Source organism: Tachyglossus aculeatus, chromosome 7 (assembly GCF_015852505.1).
Source record: "Tachyglossus aculeatus isolate mTacAcu1 chromosome 7, mTacAcu1.pri, whole genome shotgun sequence".
NCBI classification, from domain to species: domain Eukaryota; kingdom Metazoa; phylum Chordata; class Mammalia; order Monotremata; family Tachyglossidae; genus Tachyglossus; species Tachyglossus aculeatus.
The window spans coordinates 6,752,683-6,772,781 of NC_052072.1; the positions used below are offsets into that span (position 1 = coordinate 6,752,683).

The following is a 20,099-nucleotide window of genomic DNA, read 5'->3' on the forward strand; positions in this document are numbered from 1 at the left end:
CTGATCACCTTGTGTCCCCCCGCAGTGCTTAGAACAGTGCTCTGCACCTAGTAAGCACTTAATAAATGCCATCATTATTATTATTATTATTATTATTATTATTATTATTAACAGCCTTGGAAGGCTGGAGGCCTGGGTTCTAATCTCTTCTCTACTATGAGAATTAAAAAAAATTGTAAATACACTGGAGGGTTTAAAATAAATCACCTAGGCGTACTGAGATAAAATTTTAGAGAACCAGCAGTGGCTCAGTAGCAAGAGCCCGGGCTTTGGAGTCAGAGGTCATGGGTTCAAATCCCGGCTCCGCCAACTGTCAGCTGTGTGACCTTGGGCAAGCCACTTCACTTCTCTGGGCCTCAGTTCCCTCATCTGTAAAATGGAGATGAAGATTGTGAGCCCCACGTGGGACCACCTGATCACCTTGCAACCTCCCCAGCGCTTAGAACAGTGCTTGGCACATAGTAAGCGCTTAACAAATGCCATCATTATTAATATTATTATTCTCTAGGCCTCAGTTACCTCATCTGTAAAATAGGGATTAAGCCTGTGAGCCCCCCGTGGGACAACCTGATCACCTTGTAACCTCCCCAGCTCTTAGAACAGTGCTTTGCACGTAGTAAGCGCTTAACAAATGCCGTCATTATTAATATTATTATTCTCTAGGCCTCAGTTACCTCATCTGTAAAATAGGGATTAAGCTTGTGAGCCCCCCGTGGGACAACCTGTTCACCTTGTAACCTCCCCAGCGCTTAGAACAGTGCTTTGCACGTAGTAAGCGCTTAATAAATGCCATCATCATTATTATTATTATTCACTCAATCATATTTATTGAGCGCTTACTGTGTGCAGAGCACTGGACTAAGCGCTTGGGAAGTACAAGTTGGCAACATATAGAGACAGTCCCTACCCGACAATCAATCAATCGTATTTATTGAGCGCTTACTGTGTGCAGAGCACCGTACTAAGCTCTTGGGAAGTACAAGTCGGCAACATATAGAGACGGTCCCTACCCAACAACGGGCTGAGTCACAGTGACTTGCCCAAAGCCACACAGCTGATGAGTGGCGGAGGCGGAATTCGAACCCACGACCTCTGACTCCCAAGCCCGGGCTCTTTCCGCTGAGCCACGCTGCTTCTCATTCGGGTGGACCACCCGACTTGGCCAACCGAGTTCTGACGACTTGACCATTGTCCACACGTTGCGTTTTGTCGTCTGTCTCCCCCTTCTAGACCGTGGGCCCGTTAGGGACCGTCTCTAGACGTCGCCGACTCGGACTTCCCAAGCGCTTAGTCCAGTGCTCTGCACACAGTAAGCGCTCAATAAATACGATTGATTGATTGATTGATTGATTGTTGGGTAGGGACCGTCTCTATATGTTGCCAACTTGTACTTCCCAAGCGCTTAGTCCAGTGCTCTGCACACAGTAAGCGCTCAATAAATACGATTGATTGATTGTTGGGTAGGGACTGTCTCTATATGTTACCAACTTGTCCTTCCCAAGCGCTTAGTCCAGTGTTCTGCACACAGTAAGCGCTCAATAAATACGACTGAATGAATGAATGAACCTCAGCCGGCCCTGTCATAGGTCCTCGGTCCCCAGTGCTTCTGGAAAGTGCACTTCCCAAAGCATCATTCCCGTCCATTCTTCACCCGGCACTTCCAAGACTTTCTGTCGCCTTAGTCGCCTCATTCCCACTTCATCCCCTGTTTTCCCATCTCTCCCGCAATGTCCTTGGAAAATTCTCTCACCTTGGAGCTTTTGGTCTCTGCCCTAGGGCACTGACAGGATGGAAAGTTCCACTACTTCGAATTTCATCTTATTAAAACCCACCCTGTAGCCCATCAACCAGCCACGGTGATTCCCGGAGACGATTTTTTACCTTGGCACTGGTGGAAGGGCCCGGGGTGGACGCTGAAACAGAGAAAAAAATAAATAAACCAAACTCTCGCAAACGAAAAAGGTGGCACTGCCTTTTCTGATCAATCAATCAATCATATTTATTGAGCGCTTACTGTGTGCAGAGCACTGGACTAAGCGCTTGGGAAGTACAAGTTGGCAACATATAGAGACAGTCCCTACCCAACAATCAATCAATCAATCGTATTTATTGAGCACTTACTGTGTGCAGAGCACTGGACTAAGTGCTTGGGAAGTCCAAGTTGGCAACATATAGAGACAGTCCCTACCCAACAATCAATCAATCAATTGTATTTATTGAGCGCTTACTGTGTGCAGAGCACTGGACTAAGCGCTTGGGAAGTACAAGTTGGCAACATATAGAGACAGTTCCTACCCAACAATCAATCAATCAATCAATCAATTGTATTTATGGAGCGCTTACTGTGTGCAGAGCACTGTACTAAGCGCTTGGGAAGTCCAAGTTGGCAGCATATAGAGACAGTCCCTACCCAACAATCAATCAATCGTATTTATTTAGCGCTTACTGTGTGCAGAGCACTGGACTAAGCGCTTGGGAAGTACATGTTGGCAACATCTAGAGACAGTCCCTACCCAACAGTGGGCTCACAGTCTAGAAGGGGAAGACAGAGAACAAAACCAAACATATTAACAAAATAAAATAAATAGAATAGATATGTACAAGTAAAATAAATAGAGTAATAAATCTGTACAAACATATATCCATATATACAGGTGCTGTGGGGAAGGGAAGGAGGTAAGACGGGGGGATGGAGAGGGGGACGAGGGGGAGACCAAATGCTGGTTTACGAGAAAGGGGGAACGTCTGTCCAAAGGAAGCCGAAAGAATTATGGACTGGAATCCCCCCATCCCCCCCGCCTTACCTCTTTCCCCTCATTCATTCATTCAATCGTATTTATTGAGCGCTTACTGTGTGCAGAGCACTGCACTAAGCGCTTGGGAAGTACAAGTTGGCAACATATAGTGACGGTCCCTACCCAACAGTGGGCTCACAGTCTATTCCCAGCATGAAGCAGCGTGGCTCAGTAGGGAAAAGCCCGGGCTTTGGAGTCAGAGGTCATGGGTTCAAATCCTGCCTCCGCCAATTGTCAGCTGCGTGACTTTGGGCAAGTCACTTCACTTCTCTGGGCCTCAGTTACCTCGTCTGGAAAATGGGGATTAAATCTGTGAGCCCCACGAGGGACAACCTGATCACCTTGTAACCTCCCCAGTGCTTAGAACAGTGCTTTGCACATAGTAAGCACTTAATAAATGCCATCATTATTATTATTACTCCCCTCCCCACAGCACCTGTATATATGTATATATGTTTGTACAGATTTACTACTCTATGTATTTACTTTACTTGTACATATTCTATTTATTTTATTTAACAAAACAAAACAAGTAGACAGGCCTCAATACCATCAAAATAGATAAATAGAATTATAGCTATATACACATCATTAATATTATGATATTTATATATATCATATTATAATTCTGATGGCATTGACACCTGCCTACCTTTTTTTTTTTTGTCCGTCTCCCCCTTCTAGACTGTGAGCCCGTTGTTGGGTAGGGACCGTCTCCATATGTTGCCAACATGTACTTCCTAAACGCTTAGGACAGTGCTCTGCACGCAGTAAGCATTCAATAAATTCGACTGCATGAATAATTGAATGAATGTGTCTACCACCTCTGTTCTATTGCATTCTCCCAAGTGCTTAGTACAGTGCTCTGCACCCAGTAAATTCTTGATAAATACCACTGAGTGTTGGGTAGGGACCGTTTCTATATGTTGCCAACTTGTACTTCCCAAGTGCTTAGTCCAGTGCTCTGCACACAGTAAGCGCTCAATAAATACGATTGAATGAATGAATGAAAGGGGAGAATGAGAGAGAGGGAGAGAAAAAGGAGAGGAAGGAGAGGGAGCAGGGAAAGGGAGAGGGAGAGAAGGAGAAAAAGGAGAGAGAGAAGGAGGAAGGGAAGGATGGAAAGGAGAGAACAGAGAGAGGGAAAGAAGGAAATAGGGGAGAGTGGAAGAGATGGGAGAGAGAGAAGGGAGAAGGACAGAGGGAAGGGGGAAAGTGGAGAGAGAGGGAAGGGGGAAAGTGGAGAGAGAGAGTTGGGGGAAGAGGAGGGAGAGAGGGAGAAAGGGAGAGAGAGAGAGAGAAGGGGGAAGAGGAGGGCAGAAGGGAAGGGAGAGAGAGAGAGAAGGGAGAAGGACAGAGGGAAGGGGAAAAGTGGAGAGACGGGGAAGAGGACGGTGGAAGGGAAGGGAGAGGGAGAAGGGGGAAGAGAGAGAGAAGGGGGAAGAGGAGGGAGAAGGGAAGGGAGAGAGAGAAGGGAGAAGGGAAAAGTGCAAAGACTGAGGAGGGGGAAGAGGAGGGCGGAAGGGAGAGAGAAGGGAGAAGGGGAGAGGGAAGGAGAAGGGGAAGAGGGGGGTGGAAGGGAAGGGAGACAAGGGAGAAGAGGAGAGGGAAGGGAAAGTAGAGAGAGAAAAGGGGGAAGAGGAGGGCAGAAGGGAGAGAGAAAAAAGGGAGAAGGGGAGAGGGAAGGGGAAAAGGGAGGGGGGAAGAAGAGGGTGGAAGGGAAGGGAGAGAGAGTGAGGAGGAAGCAGGGGAGAGGGAAGGGGAAAATGGAGAGAGGGACGGGAGAAGGGGAGAAGGAAGGGGGAAATGGGGGGGGAAGAGGAGGGTGGAAGGGAAGGGAGAAAGAAGGGAGAAGGGGAGAGGGAAGGGGAAAATGGAGGGGGGAAGAGGAGGGCGGAAGGGAGAGAGAAGGGAGAAGGAAGGAGAAAATGGAGGGGGGAAGAGGAGGGTGGATGGGAAGTGAAAAAGAGAAGAAGGGAGAAAAGGAGAGAGAAAGAGAGAGGGAGAGAGAGAAGGGGGAAGAGGAGGGCAGAAGGGAAGAATGAGAAGTAGTTGTTGGGGAGAGAAGTGGCTCGGCAGAAAGAGCCTGGGCTTGGGAGTCAGAGGTCATGGGTTCTAATCCCAGCTCTGCCATTTGTCTGCCGTGTGACCCTGGGCAAGTTGCTTCACTTCTCTGGGCCTCAGTGACCTCGTCTGTCAAATGGAGATGAAGACTTTGAGCGCCACGTGGGACAACGTGATCACCTTGTATCTACCTCAGTGCTTAGAACAGTGCTTGGCACATAGTAAGCACTTAACAAATACCATCATTATTATTATTTGGGAGAGAAGGGAGACATGGAGAGGGAAGGGAAGAAAGGAAGAAGGGATTATTTTATTAATGTGCACACATCTATAATTCTATTTATATTGATGTCTGTCTCCCCCCTTCTAGACTGTGAGCCCGTTGTTGGGTAAGGACCGTCTCTATTGCTGAATTGTACTTTCCAAGCGCTTAGTACAGTGCTCTGCACACAGTAAGCGCTCAATAAGTACGACTGACTGAATGAATGAAAGGGGAGAGGGGAGGGGAAAATGGAGAGATGGAGAGAGAAGAGGGAAGCAGCATGGCTTAGTGGAAAGAGCCCGGGCTTGGGGGTCAGAGGTTGTGGGTTCATTCAATCGTATTTATTGAGCACCTACTGTGCGCTCAATACAGTGTATTGAATTATAAATAGAATAGATAGACAATAGATAGATTAGCATATGTATAGAATTATAGATGTGTGCACATCATTAATAAAATATTCCCTTCTCCCTTTCTTCCCTTCCCTCTCCACGTCTCCCTTCTCTACCTAATAATAATAATGATGATATTTGTTAACTGCTTACTATGTGCCAAGCACTGTTCTCACTGTACTAAGCGCTTGGGAAGTACAAGACTCTGCCACATCAGCTGTGTGACTTTAGGCAAGTCACTTCATTCATTCAATCGTATTTATTGAGCGCTCACTGTGTGCAGAGCACTGTACTAAGCGCTTGGGAAGTACAAGTCGGCAACATATAGAGACGGCCCCTATCCGACAACGGGCTTAGAACAGTGCTCGGCGCTTAGAACAGTGCTTTGCACATAGTAAGCGCTTAATAAATACCATTAAAAAAAGGGTCACAGTCTAGAAGGGGGAGACAGACGACAGAACGGAGATGAAGACTGTGAACCTCGTGTGGGACAACCTGATTACCTTCTATCTACTCCAATGCTTAGAACAGTGCTTGGCACATAGTAATTGCTCAATAAATGCCAACATTATTATTATTACTAAGGGGGAAGAGGGGGGGAGGGGCTGGAGAGAAAAAAAGGGAGAAGGGGGAGGAAAGAGAAAAGTTGAGAGAGACAGGGAGAGACAGAGACAGGGAGAGACAGGCGAGACAGGGAGAATCGGTGAGACAGAGACAGGGAGAGACAGATGAGACAGGGAGAATCAGGGAGAGACAGACAGGGAAAGAAAGAGATAGGGAGAGACAGATGAGGCAGGGAGAGATAGAAGAGAGAGGGAGAGACATGGAGAGTCAGAAAAGACAGAGAGAGAGACAGGGAGAGAAAGAGACAGGGAGAGAGAGAGAATCAGGGAGCGACGGAGAGACAGAGAGAGACATGGAAAGTCAGAAGAGACAGGGACAGACAGAGACAGACAGAGACAGATGGGGAAAGTCAGAAGAGACAGGGAGAATCAGGGAGAGCCGGACAGACAGATAGAGACATGGAGAGTCAGAAGAGACAGGGAGGGACAGAGACATGGAGAGTCAGAAGAGACAGGGAGGGACAGAAACAGAGAGACAGAGAGAGACAGGGAGAGTCAGAAGAGCCAGGGAGAGACAGAAGAGACAGGGAGAATCAGGGAAAGCCGGAGAGACAGAGAGAGACACGGAGAGTCAGAAGAGACAGGGAGGGACAGAGACAGACAGAGAGACAGAGAGACAGGAAGAGTCAGAAGAGACAGGGAGGGACAGAAGAGACAGGGAGAATCAGGGAGAGCTGGAGAGACAGAGAGAGACATGGAGAGTCAGAAGAGACGGGGAGAGACAGGGACAGGGAGAGTCAGAAGGGACAGGGAGAGTCAGAAGAGACAGGGAGAGACAGAAGAGACAGAGACAGACAGAGAGACAGAGACAGACAGAGAGACAGGGAGAGTCAGAAGAGACAGGGAGAGACAGAAGAGACAGGGAGAATCAGGGAGAGCTGGAGAGACAGGAAGAGACATGCTGAGTCAGAAGAGACATGGAGAGACAGGGAGAGTCAGAAGAGACAGGGAGAGACATGAGAGACAGAAGAGACAGGGATGAGACAGAAAGACAGGAGAGACAGAAAGACAGAGAGAGACAGGGTGAGTCAGAAGAGACAGGGAGAGTCAGAAGAGACAGGGAGAGTCAGAAGAGACAGGGGGAGACAAAAGAGACAGGGCGAATCAGGGAGAGCCGGAGAGACAGACAGAGACATGGAGAGTCAGGAGAGACAGGGAGAGAGAGACAGACAGAGACAGGGAGAGACAGGGACAGGGAGACAGGGAGAGTCAGAAGAGACAGGGAGAGAGAGACAGAGATAGGGAGAGACCGGAGAGACAGAAGAGACAGGGAGAATCAGGGAGAGCTGGAGAGACAGAGAGACACGGAGAGTCAGAAGAGACTGGGGAGGGACAGGGACAGGGAGAGTCAGGAGAGACAGGGAGAGAGACAGGGAGAGTCAGAAGAGACAGAGAGAGACAGAAGAGACAGGGAGAAAGACAGAGAGAGACAAGGAGAGTCAGAAGAGACAGGGAGAGAGAGACACAGAGGAAGGGAGAGACAGGAGAGACAGAGAGAGACGAAGAGACAGGGAGAATCAGGGAGAGATGGAGAGACAGAGACAGGGAGAGTGAAAAGAGACAGGGAGCGACAGAGAGAAAGACAGAGAGAGATGGGGAGAGTCAGAAGAGACAGGGAGAGAGAGACAGAGATAGGGAGAGACAGGAGAGACAGGGAGAATCAGGGAGAAACAGAGACAGGGAGAGTCAGAAGAGACAGGGAGAGACAGAAGAGACAGGGAGAGACAGGGGGAGACAGGGAGAGACAGGGAGAATCAGGGAGAGCCGGAGAGACAGAGAGAGACACGGAGAGACAGAGACAGACATGGAGAGTCAGAAGGGACAGGGAGAGACAGAAGAGACAGGGAGAGACAGAAAGAGGCAGAGACAGGGAGAGAGACAGGGAGAGTCAGAAGAGACAGGGAGAGAGACAGGGAGAGTCAGAAGAGACAGGGAGAGACAGAGAGAAAAACAGAGAGAGACAGGGAGAGAGAGACAGAGATAGGGAGAGATAGGGAGAATCAGAGGGAGAATCAGAGAGAGACAGAGATAGGGAGAGACAGGAGAGACAGAAGAGGCAGGGAGAATCAGGGAGAGCTGGAGAGACAGACACGGAGAGTCAGAAGGGACAGGGAGGGACAGGGACAGGGAGAGTCAGAAGAGACAGGGAGAGAGTCAGGGAGAGACAGGGAGAGACAGGGAGAAAGACAGAGAGAGACAAGGAGAGTCAGAAGAGACAGGGAGAGAGACAGAGATAGGGAGAGACAGGAGAGACAGAGAGAGACAGAAGAGACAGGGAGAATCAGGGAGAGACAGAGACAGGGAGAGTCAAAAGAGACGGGGAGAGACAGAGACAGAGATAGGGAGAGTCAGAAAGACAGAGAGAGACACAGGGGGAGACAGAAGAGACAGGGAGAATCATCATCATCATCATCATCAATCGTATTTATTGAGCGCTTACTATGTGCAGAGCACTGTACTAAGCGCTTGGGAAGTACAAATCGGCAACATATAGAGACAGTCCCTACCCAACAGTGGGCTCACAGTCTAAAAGGGGGAGACAGAGAACAAAACCAAACATACTGACAAAATAAAATAAATAGGTTAGATACGTACAAGTAAAACAAGTAAGTAAATAAATAAATAAATAAATAGAGTAATAAATATGTACAAACATATATACATACATACAGGTGCTGTGGGGAAGGGAAGGAGGTAAGAAGGGGGGGGGATGGAGAGGGGGACGAGGGGGAGAGTCAGAGGTCATGGGTTCAAATCCCGGCTCTGCCAATTGTCAGCTGTGTGACTTTGGGCAAGTCAAAGTCATCAGGGAGAATCAGGGAGAGACAGGGAGAGACAGAGCTAGGGAGGGACAGAGAGAGACAGAAGAGACAGGGAGAGACAGAGAGACAAAGGCAGGGACAGACAGAGAGACGGGGTGAGGGGCGTCGCTCCCCGGGGGGCCCCGCGGGGAGGGGCGGTTGTCATGGCGACGCGGCCTCCTCCTCCTCCGTCCGTCCGCCCGCCCGTCCGCGCGCCGCCCCTCCCCCCCACCGCCCGCGGGGCTTGCGGCGCGCATGCGTGCCCGGGAGCGCCTCAGGCTCTCACCGGGGCCCGGGCCGGGGCCGGGGGCGGCCGGTCCGTGTCCATGTCCGTGCCGCGGGGGGACGGGGGAGACGCCTCCTCCCTCCCTCCTTCCCTCCCTCCCTCCGTCAGCCTCCTCCGTCAGCCGGCTCCCTCAGGCCCCCGCCCCCTCCCGCCTCGGCCCGCCCCCTGCTTCTCCACATCTCCTGCTCCATTCAATCGATCAATCCGTCGTATTGATCGAGCGCTCACCGTGTGCAGAGCACTGGACTAAGCGCTTGGGAAGTCCAAGCTGGCAACATCTAGAGGCGGTCCCTACCCACCAGCGGGCTCACAGTCTAGAAGGGGGCGACGGACAACAAAACCAAACCTACTAACAAAATAAAATAAATAGGATAGATAGGTACAAGTAAAATAAATAAATAAATAGGGTAATAAATCTGTACAAACATATGTACAGGTGCTGTGGGGAAGGGAAGGAGGTAAGATGGGGGGGGATGGAGAGGGGGACGAGGGGGAGAGGAAGGAAGGGGCTCAGTCTGGGAAGGCCTCCTGGAGGAGGTGAGTCCTTCGTCGTCCCCCTCTCCATCCCCCCAGCCTTACCTCCCTCCCTTCCCCACAGCACCTGGATATCTGTATATATGTCTGTACAGATTTATTACTCTATTTATCTTACTTGTACCTATCTATTCTATTTATTTTATTCTGTCAGTATGTTTGGTTTTGTTGTCTGTCTCCCCCTTCTAGACTGTGAGCCCGCTGTGGGGTAGGGGCCGTCTCTAGATGTCGCCAACTTGGGCTTCCCAAGCGCTTAGTCCAGTGCTCTGCACACAGTGAGCGCTCAATAAATACGATTGATTGATTGATTTCATTTCGTTAAAGGGTTGGGTTGCCCGTCGCCCCCTTCTAGACTAGGAGCCCGCCGTGGGGTAGGGACCGTCTCCATATGTTGTCGACCTGTCCTTCCCAAGCGCTCAGTCCAGTGCTCTGCTCACAGGAAGCGCTCAATAAATACGATTGAACGAATGAATGAACTTGTCCTTCCCAAGCGCTCAGTCCAGTGCTCCGCACACAGGAAGCGCTCAATAAATACGACTGAAGGAATGAATGAACTTGTCCTTCCCAAGCGCTCAGTCCACTGCTCTGCACACAGGAAGCGCTCAATAAATATGATTGAAGGAATGAATGAATGAATGAATGAATGAATGAATGAATGAATGAATGAATGAATGCTCCGGGGCCCCGTCCCTACCTCAGCCAGCCCCGCCCTTCCTCCTCTGGCCCCGCCCCTCGGCTTGAGCCCCGCCCCTCCCTCCTCTGGCTCCGCCCCTCCTTCCCTAGTCCCGCCCCTCCTCCTCTGGTCCCGCCCGTCCTCTCTAGCCCCGCCCCCCTCTAGCCCCGCCCCCCCTCTAGCCCCGCCCCTCCTCTAGCCCCGCCCAGTCATCCACTAGCCCCGCCCAGTCATCCACTAGCCCCGCCCAGTCATCCACTAGCCCCGCCCAGTCATCCACTAGCCCCGCCCCTCCTCTAGCCCCACCCCTCCTCTAGCCCCGCCCAGTCACCCACTAGCCCCGCCCCTCCCTTCCACGCCACTAACCACGCCCCACCCTCCCCTTCTAGCCCCGCCCCTCCCTTCCCTGGCCCCGCCCCTCCCTCCTTTAGACCCGCCCCCTCCCCTAGCCCGCCCCACCCTCCTCTAGACCCGCCCCTCCCTCCTGTGGCCCCGCCCCTCCCTCCCATAGCCCCGCCCCTCCCACCTCCAGCCCCGCCCCTCCCTCCCATAGCCCCTCCCGTCCACCCATAGCCCCTCCCCTCCCCCTCTGGCCCCGCCCCTCCTCCTCTAGCCCCGCCCTTCCTCTAGCCCCGCCCCTCACCCAGCAAGCCCCGCCCTTCCCTTCCCTAGCCCTGCCCCTCCCCTAGCCCGCCCCTCCTCCCGCAGCCCCGCCCCTTCACCTATAGCCCCGCCCACCCTCCCCTAGCCCCGCCCCCTCCCCTAACCCGCTCCTCCCCTAACCCCGCCCCTCCACCTCTAACCCCGCCCCTCCACCTCTAGCCCCGCCCATCCTCCTCTAACCCCGCCCACCCTCCTCCAGCCCCGCCCCTCACGCTCTAGCCCCGCCCCTCCCCCTATGGCCCCGCCCTCCCCCGCTGGCCCCGCCCCTCCTCCTCTAGCCCCGCCCCTCCCTCCTTGCCGACTTGTCCTTCCCAAGTATTTAGTGACACATTAAACGCTCAATAAATACGATTGAATGAATGAATGTTTGTAAAGATTTATTACTCTAATTATTTTACTCGTCCATATTTACTATTCTATTTATTTTCTTAATGAAGTGCATCCGGCTTCACTTCTATTTATTCTGATGACTTGACACCTGTCCACACGTTTTGTTTCGTCGTCCGTCTCCCCCTGCTAGACTGTGAGCCCGTTGGTGGGTAGGGACCGTCTCTAGGTGTTGTCGACTTGTTCTTCCCAAGCGCTTAGTCCAGTGCTCTGCACACAGTAGACGCTCAATAAATACGATTGAATGAATGAATGAATGTTTGTAAAGATTTATTACTCTATTTATGTTACTTGTACATATTTACTATTCTATTTATTTTCTTAATGATGTGCATCCGGCTTTACTTCTATTTAGTTTGATGGCATTGACACCTGTCCACACGTTTTGTTTGTTCTCTGTCTCCCCCTGCTAGACTGTGAGCCCATTGTTGGGCAGGGACCGTTTCTATATGTTGCCAACTTGTACTTTCCAAGTGCTTAGTGCAGTGCTCTGCACACATTAAACGCTCAATAAATACGATTGAATGAATGAATGAATGTTTGTAAAGATTTATTACTCTATGTTACTTGTGTATATTTACTATTCTATTTATTTTCTTAATGATGTGCATCCGGCTTTACTTCTATTTATTCTGATGGCATCAGTAAGCACTCAATAAATACGATTGATTGGCGACTACTCTATTTATTTTACTTGTACATATTGACTACTTTACTTATTTTATTAATGATATGCATATAGCTACAATTCTATTTATTCTGATGGTTGTGACACCTGTCTACATGTTTGGTTTTGTCGTCTGTCTCCCCATTCTAGACCGTGAGCCCGCCGTTGGGTAGGGACCGTCTCTCTCTGTCGCCGACGTGACCTTCCCAAGCGCTTAGTCCAGTGCTCTGCGCACAGTAAGCGCTCAATAAATACGATTGATTGATTGGCGACTACTCTATTTATTTTACTTGTACATATTGACTACTCTACTTATTTTATGAATGATGTGCATATAGCTATAATTCTATTTATTCTGATGGTTTTGACACCCGGCTACATGTTTGGTTTTGTCGTCCGTCTCCCCCTTCCAGACCATGAGCCTGTCGTTGGGTAGGGACTGTCTCCCTCTGTTGCCGTGTCCTTCCCAAGCGCTTAGTCCAGTGCTACTTATTTTATTGATGATGTGCATATAGCTATAATTCTATTTATTCTGATGGTTTTGACGCCTGTCTTCGTGTTTGGTTTTGTTGTCCGTCTCCCCCTTCTAGACCGTGAGCCCGTTGTTGGGTAGGGACCGTCTCTCTCTGTTGCTGACGTGTCCTTCCCAAGCGCTTAGTCCAGTGCTCTGTACACAGTAAGCGCTCAGTAAATACGATTGAATGAATGATCTCAGGCTCTTCTGATTCCCAGGCCCGGGCTCCATCCGCTAGGCCACATTCCCCCTCTCCCCCTTGTCCCCCTCTCCATCCCCCCCATCTTACCTCCTTCCCTTCCCCACAGCACCTGTATATATGTATATATGTTTGTACAGATTTCTCTATTTATTTATTTTACTTGTGCATATTTATTCAATTTATTTTATTTTGTCAGTATGTTTGGTTTTGTTCTCTGTCTCCCCCTTTTAGACTGTGAGCCCACTGTTGGGTAGGGACCGTCTCTATATGTTGCCAACTTGGACTTCCCAAGCGCTTAGTCCAGTGCTCTGCACATAGTAAGCACTCAATAAATACGATTGATTGGTTGATTGATGCATATATGTTTGTATATATTTATTACTCTATTTTACTTGTGCATATCTATTCTATTTATTTTGTTAGTATGTTTGGTTTTGTTCCGTCTCCCCCTTCTAGACTGTGAGCCCGCTGTTGGGTCGGGACCGTCTCTATCTGTTGCCAACTTGGACTTCCCAAGCGCTGAGTCCAGTGCTCTGCACACAGTAAGCGCTCAATCAATACGATTGATTGATTGATTCTCGAAAATGCCAGCAACGGCGGGGCTGGGGCCGGGAAGGGAGACGACCCTGGCTCCGTCAAGACTCATCGGGCGGACAGCCAAGCGGCGGGGACCCACTGAGGCTCGCCCTGTGCCCTCTGGACGGCGGACAGCAGCTGCCCGAAGGCCCGGGCCAGGTCGTCGTTGACGATCGCCTCGTCGAAAAACTGACCGAACCGCGCCTCCGTTCTCCGGGCCGAATCCTCCATCTCCTGCAGGTCTTCGTCCTGTGCGGGCGGGAGAGGAGGAGCGGAGCTGAGGACGCACGTGGCGAGGACCCGGCCATGCCACCCCTTTAGAAGGCCAGATTATCCTCAATCAATCAATCAATCAATCAATCGGATTTATTGAGCGCTTACTGTGTGCAGAGCACCGGACTAAGCGCTTGGGAAGTACAAGTTGGCAACATGTAGAGAACAATAATAATCATAATGTTGGCATTTGGTAAGCGCTTACTATGTACCGGGCACTGTAGGAAGCGCTGGGGCGGATGCCAGCAAATCAGGTCGCACACAGTCCCTGTTCTATGTTTGTACGCATTTATTACTCTACTTATTTTACTTGTACATATTTATTCTATTTATTTATTTGCCTTGTATCCTCCCAGCGCTTAGAACAGTGCCATGCACATAGTAAGCGCTTAATAAATGCCATTATTATTATTATTGTTATTTGATTTTGTTAATATGTTTCATTTTGTTGTCTGTCTTCCCCTTCTAGACTGTGAGCCCGCTGTTGGGTAGGGACCGTCTCTATATGTTGCCTCCCAAGCGCTTAGTCCAGTGCTCCGCACACAGTAAGTGCTCAATAAATGCGATTGATTGATAATTGTGGTATTTGTTAAGAACTTACTATGTGCCAGGCACTGTAGGAAGGGCTGGGGCGGATGCCAGCAAATCAGGTCGGACACAGTCCCTGTTCTATGTTTGTACGTATTTATTACACTACTTATTTTACTTGTACATATTTATTCTATTTATTTATTTGCCTTGTATCCCCCCGGCGCTTAGAACAGTGCCATGCACATAGTAAGCGCTTAATAAATGCCATCATTATTATTATTATTATTATTTGATTTTGTTAATATGTTTCATTTTGTCTTCTGTCTTCTCCTTCTAGACTGTGAGCCCGCTGTTGGGTTGGGACCATCTCTATATGTTGCCTCCCAAGCGCTTAGTACAGTGCTCTGCACACAGTAAGCGCTCAATAAATAAGATTGATTGATAATTGTGGTATTTGTTACGCGTTTACTATGTGCCAGGCACTGTAGGAAGTGCTGGGGCGGATGCCAGCAAATCAGGTCAGACACAATCCCTGTTCTATGTTTGTACATATTTATTTTATTTGTACATATTTATTCTATTTCTTTGATTTTGTTAATATGTTTCATTTTGTTCTCTGTCTTCCCCTTCTAGACTGTGAGCCCGCTGTTGGACAGGGACCGTCCCTATATGTTGCCTCCCAAGCGCTTAGTACAGTGCTCTGCATACAGTAAGCACTCAATAAATAGGATTGATTGATAATTGTGGTATTTGTTAAGCGCTTACTATGTGCCAGGCACTGTAGGAAGCGCTGGGGCGGATGCCAGCAAATCAGGTTGGACACAGGCCCTGTTCTATGTTTATACGTATTTATTTTACTTGTACATATTTATTCTATTTATTTGATTTTGTTAATATGTTTCGTTTTGTTCTCTGTCTCCCCCTTCAAGACTGTAAGCCCGCTGTTGGGTAGGGACCGTCTCTATATGTTGCCTCCCAAGCGCCTAGTCCAGTGTTCTGCACACAGTAAGCACTCAATAAATAAGATTGATTGATAAATGTGGCATTTGTTAAGCGCTTACTATGTGCCAGGCACTGTAGGAAGCGCTGGGGCGGATGCCAGCAAATCAGGTCGGACACAGGCCCTGTTCTATGTTTGTACGTATTTATTACTCTATTTATTTTACTTGTACATATTTATTCTATTTATTTTATTTTGTTAATATGTTTCATTTTGTTCTCTGTCTTCCCCTTCTAGACTGTGAGCCCGATGTTGGTTAGGGACCGTCTCTATATGTTGCCTCCCAAGCGCTTAGTACAGTGCTCCGCACACAGTAAGCGCTCAATAAATACGATTGATTGATAATTGTGGTATTTGTTAAGCACTTACTATGTGCCAGGCACTGTAGGAAGCGCTGGGGCAGATGCCAGCAAATCAGGTCGGACACAGGCCCTGTTCTATGTTTATACGTATTTATTTTACTTGTACATATTTATTCTATTTCTTTGATTTTGCTAATATGTTTCGTTTTGTTCTCTATCTCCCCCGTCTAGACTGTGAGCCCGCTGTTGGGTAGGGACCGTCCCTATATGTTGCCTCCCAAGCGCTTAGTACAGTGCTCTGCACACAGTAAGCGCTCAATAAATACGATTGATTGAGAATTGTGGTATTTGTTAAGCGCTTACTATGTGCCAGGCACTGTACGAAGCGCTGGGGCGGATGCCAGCAAATCAGGTTGGACACAGTCCCTGTTCTATGTTTGTACGTATTCATTACTCTATTTATTTTACTTGTACATATTTATTCTATTTCTTTGATTTTGTTAATATGTTTGGTTTTGTTCTCTGTCTCCCCCGTCTAGACTGTGAGCCCGCTGTTGGGTAGGGACCGTCTCTATATGTTGCCTCCCAAGCACTTGGTACAGTGCTTCGCACACAGTAAGCGCTCAATAAATACAATTGATCGATTGATTAATAATTGTGGTATTTGTTAAGCGCTTACTATGTGCCAGGCACTGTAGGAAGTGCTGGGGCGGATGCCAGCAAATCAGGTCGGACACAGTCCTTGTTCTATGTTTGTACGTATTTATTACTCTATTTATTTTACTTGTACATATTTATTCTATTTCTTTGATTTTCTGTCTCCCCCTTCTAGACTGTGAGCCCGCTGTTGGGTAGGGACCGTCTCTATATGTTGCCTCCCAAGCGCTTAGTCCAGTGCTCTGCACACAGTAAGCGCTCAATAAATACGATTTATTGATTGATTGATTGATTGATCCACCGACCCCCTGCCCCTCAACCTCTCTTCCGTCTGAGGTCGCCGAGGCCACGGAACAATTTTCAACAAAATCCCTCAGGCCGGAACCCGACGGAGACGGCGAAATGGATTCTCCATGGCCTCTCGCGGGCCAACTGTCCTCAGCCGTCCAACCTCACCTTGAATTTAGCGTTCAGAAAGTAGTCCGTGATGATCGTGGCTTCTTTCCGAGATCGCCGCAGGCGGCTCCCGTTGGGGGGCTTGATGAAGATCACGTAGGGCTTGAGTTCGGGGGTTCGGGCCTCCTGAATTCCCTACGGACAGGACAGAGACCAAGCCATCGCGTAATTGAATGGCCACATTATGGAAAACTATTTCACCCGTTCCGGACTATAAGCTCGCTGTGGGAGTGAAGCGAGAGTTTAAGGTCTAGATAGACCTTCTGTGGGAGTCAGAAGGTCAATCAATCAATCAATCAATCAATCGTATTTATTGAGCGCTTACTGTGTGCAGAACACTGGACTAAGCGCTTGGGAAGTCCAAGTTGGCAACATATAGAGACGGTCCCTACCCAACAGTGGGCTCACAGTCTAGAAGGGGGAGATGGAGAACCAAAAAAAACATATTAACAAAATAAAATTCATTCATTCAATCGTATTTATTGAGCGCTTACTGTGTGCAGAGCACCAGACTAAGCACTTGGGAAGTACAAGTTGGCAACATATAGAGACGGTCCCTACCCAACAGTGGGCTCACAGTCTAGAAGGGGGAGACGGAGAAACAAACCAAACATATTAACAAAATAAAATTCATTCATTCATTCATTCAATCGTATTTATTGAGCGCTTACTGTGTGCAGAACACTGTACTAATAGTATGTTTGGTTTTGTTCTCTGTCCCCCCCTTTTATCATCAATCGTATTTATTGAACGCTTACTATGTGCAGAGCACTATACTAAGCGCTTGGGAAGTACAAAGTGGCAACATATAGAGACAGTCCCTACCCAACAGTGGGCTCACAGTCTAAAAGGGGGAGACAGAGAACAAAACCAAACATACTAACAAAATAAAATAAATAGAATAGATAGGTACAGGTAAAATAAATAAATAGAGTAATAAATCTGTACAAACATATATACATATATACAGGTGCTGTGGGGAAGGGAAGGAGGTAAGATGGGGGGGATGGAGAGGGGGACGAGGGGGAGAGGAAGGAAGGGGCTCAGTCTGGGAAGGCCTCCTGGAGGAGGTGAGCTCTCAGTAGGGCCTTGTGAGCCCACTGTTGGGTAGGGACTGTGTCTATATTTTGCCAACTTGTACTTCCCAAGCGCTTAGTCCAGTGCTCTGCACACAGTAAGCGCTCAATAAATACGATTGATTGATTGATTAAAGTGGATATCTTAAAGTGGATATCCGCCAAGCTAGCCCTCTTCCTCCCTTCAAAGCCCTACTGAGAGGTCACCTCCTCCAGGAGGCCTTCCCACACCGAGCCCCCTTTTTCCTCTCCTCCTTCCCATCGCCCCCCAGCCCTTCCTCCTTCCCCTCCCCACAGCGCTGGGAAGCGCTGGGAAGTGTACAGATTTATTACTCTATTTATTTTACTCATATATATTTCCTACTTTATTTTATTAATGATGTGCATATAATAGCTTGAATTAATAACTTAATAACTGAATAACTTGAATAACTTGAATAACAACTTGAATAGCTATAATTCTATTTATTCTGACGGTTTTGACACCTGTCTACTTGTTTTGTTTTGTTGTCTGTCTCCCCTTTCTAGACTGTGAGCTCGCTGTTGGGTAGGGACCGTCTTTATATGTTGCTGACTTGGACTTCCCAAGCGCTTAGTACAGTACTCTGCACACAGTAAGCGCTCAATAAATACGATTGATTGAATGAATGAATGAATGAATCAGAGCCTGGTTTGGTCAGGGAACCCTAAGGTTCTAGACTGTGGGCCCGCTGTTGGGTAGGGACCGTCTCTATATGTTGCCAACTTGTCCTTCCCAAGCGCTTAGTCCAGTGCTCTGCACACAGTAAGCGCTCAATAAATACGATTGAATGAATAAATGAATGCTCAATAAATACGACTGAATGAGTGAATATGTGGAATTAACTCGTGAGAGGAAACATTCTCTCTCGCTAAGATAAAAATCACGATTCTTTTCCTCTTTTGCTCAGATTTAGAATATTAAACCTTGGCTCTGCTTTGCCCGATGAATTGAAGAATATCGGTTAGGAGGAGCTCATTGCGGACAGGGAATGTGTCTGTTTGTTGTTCTATTGTCCTCTCCCAAACGCTTAGTACAGTGCTTGGCACACAGTAAGCGCTCAATAAATACGATCGAGTGAGTGAACGAATGAGTGAGAAACGGTCCCATCCTTTGGATCATGAAGCAGCGTGGCTCGGTGGAAAGAGCACAGGCTTCGGAGTCAGAGGTCATGGGTTCGAATCCCGGCTCCGCCACGTGTCTGCTGTGTGACCTTGGGCAAGTCACTTCACTTCTCTGAGCCTCAGTTACCTCATCTGTAAAATGGGGATGAAGACTGTGAGCCCCACGTGGGGCAACCTGATCACCTTGTATCCCCCCAGCGCTTAGAACAGTGCTTTGCACATAGTAAGCGCTTAATCAATCAATCAATCAATTGTATTTATTGCGCGCTTACTGGGTGCAGAGCACTGTACTAAGCGCTTGGGAAGTACAAGTAATTCAAGTGAACTTGAAGTTCACTTCTTCAAGTACAAGGGAAGTATGGATGGGATTATCATTTTAGACTGTGAGCCCACTGTTGGGTAGGGACCGTCTCTATATGTTGCCAACTTGTACTTCCCAAGCACTTACTACAGTGCTCTGAACACAATAAGCGCTCAATAAATACGATTGATTGATTGATTGATTGATCATTGTTTTGTTTTGTCATCTGTCTCCCCCTTCTAGACTGTGAGCCCGCTGTTGGGTAGGGACCGCCTCTATATGTTGCCAACTTGTACTTCCCAAGCGCTCAGTACAGTGCTCTGCACACAGTAAGCGCTCAATAAATACAATTGAATGAATGAACGCTTCTCTGGGCCTCAGTTCCCTCATCTGGAAAATGGGGATTAAGACTGTGAGCCCCCGCGTGGGACAACCTGATCACCTTGTAACCTCCCCGGCGCTTAGAACACGGTGCCTTGCACATAGTAAGCGCTTAATAAATGCCATCATTTATATATATATGTATATATATATGTAGGTACATATTTATTACTCTATTTATTTTACTTTTACATATCTATTCTATTTATTTTATTCTGTTAATATGTTTGGTTTTGTTCTCCGTCTCCCCCTTCTAGACTGTGAGCCCGCTGTTGGGTAGGGACTGTCTCTCTATGTTGCCAACTTGGACTTCCCAAGCGCTTAGTGCAGTGCTCTGCACACAGTAAGCGCTCAATAAATACGATTGATTGATTGATTAACAAATCATTACTATTTGGAATCCCTCTGTGAAGGAACCAGGGCCTCTGGCCCGTCCGGCCGGCCCCTTCCCCGCCAGGCCAGCCCGGTCACCCTGAGGAGGGCTCGGGCCTGGCCGGGCTCCTGGGCCCGCCTGCCCAGCGCTTAGTACAGTGCCCTGCA

At 48.5% G+C, this 20,099-nt stretch overlaps 2 protein-coding genes across 2 annotated transcripts in view; both read right to left on the reverse strand.

Moving 5' to 3' along the window:
• TMEM237 (transmembrane protein 237) overlaps nt 1-9,265 on the reverse strand; it is a 57,163-nt gene extending 47,898 nt beyond the window's left edge. Inside the window, exons 1-2 of the mRNA XM_038749579.1 lie at nt 9,224-9,265; nt 1,882-1,913 (exon numbers count right to left, since the gene is read on the reverse strand). Coding sequence (XP_038605507.1) covers nt 1,882-1,913; nt 9,224-9,265 — 74 coding nt within the window. The remainder of the gene's footprint in view (nt 1-1,881; nt 1,914-9,223) is intronic.
• A 4,240-nt stretch (nt 9,266-13,505) lies between these two features.
• MPP4 (membrane palmitoylated protein 4) overlaps nt 13,506-20,099 on the reverse strand; it is a 72,059-nt gene continuing 65,465 nt past the window's right edge. The window contains exons 20-21 of the mRNA XM_038749580.1: nt 16,659-16,793; nt 13,506-13,688 (exon numbers count right to left, since the gene is read on the reverse strand). Coding sequence (XP_038605508.1) covers nt 13,506-13,688; nt 16,659-16,793 — 318 coding nt within the window. The remainder of the gene's footprint in view (nt 13,689-16,658; nt 16,794-20,099) is intronic.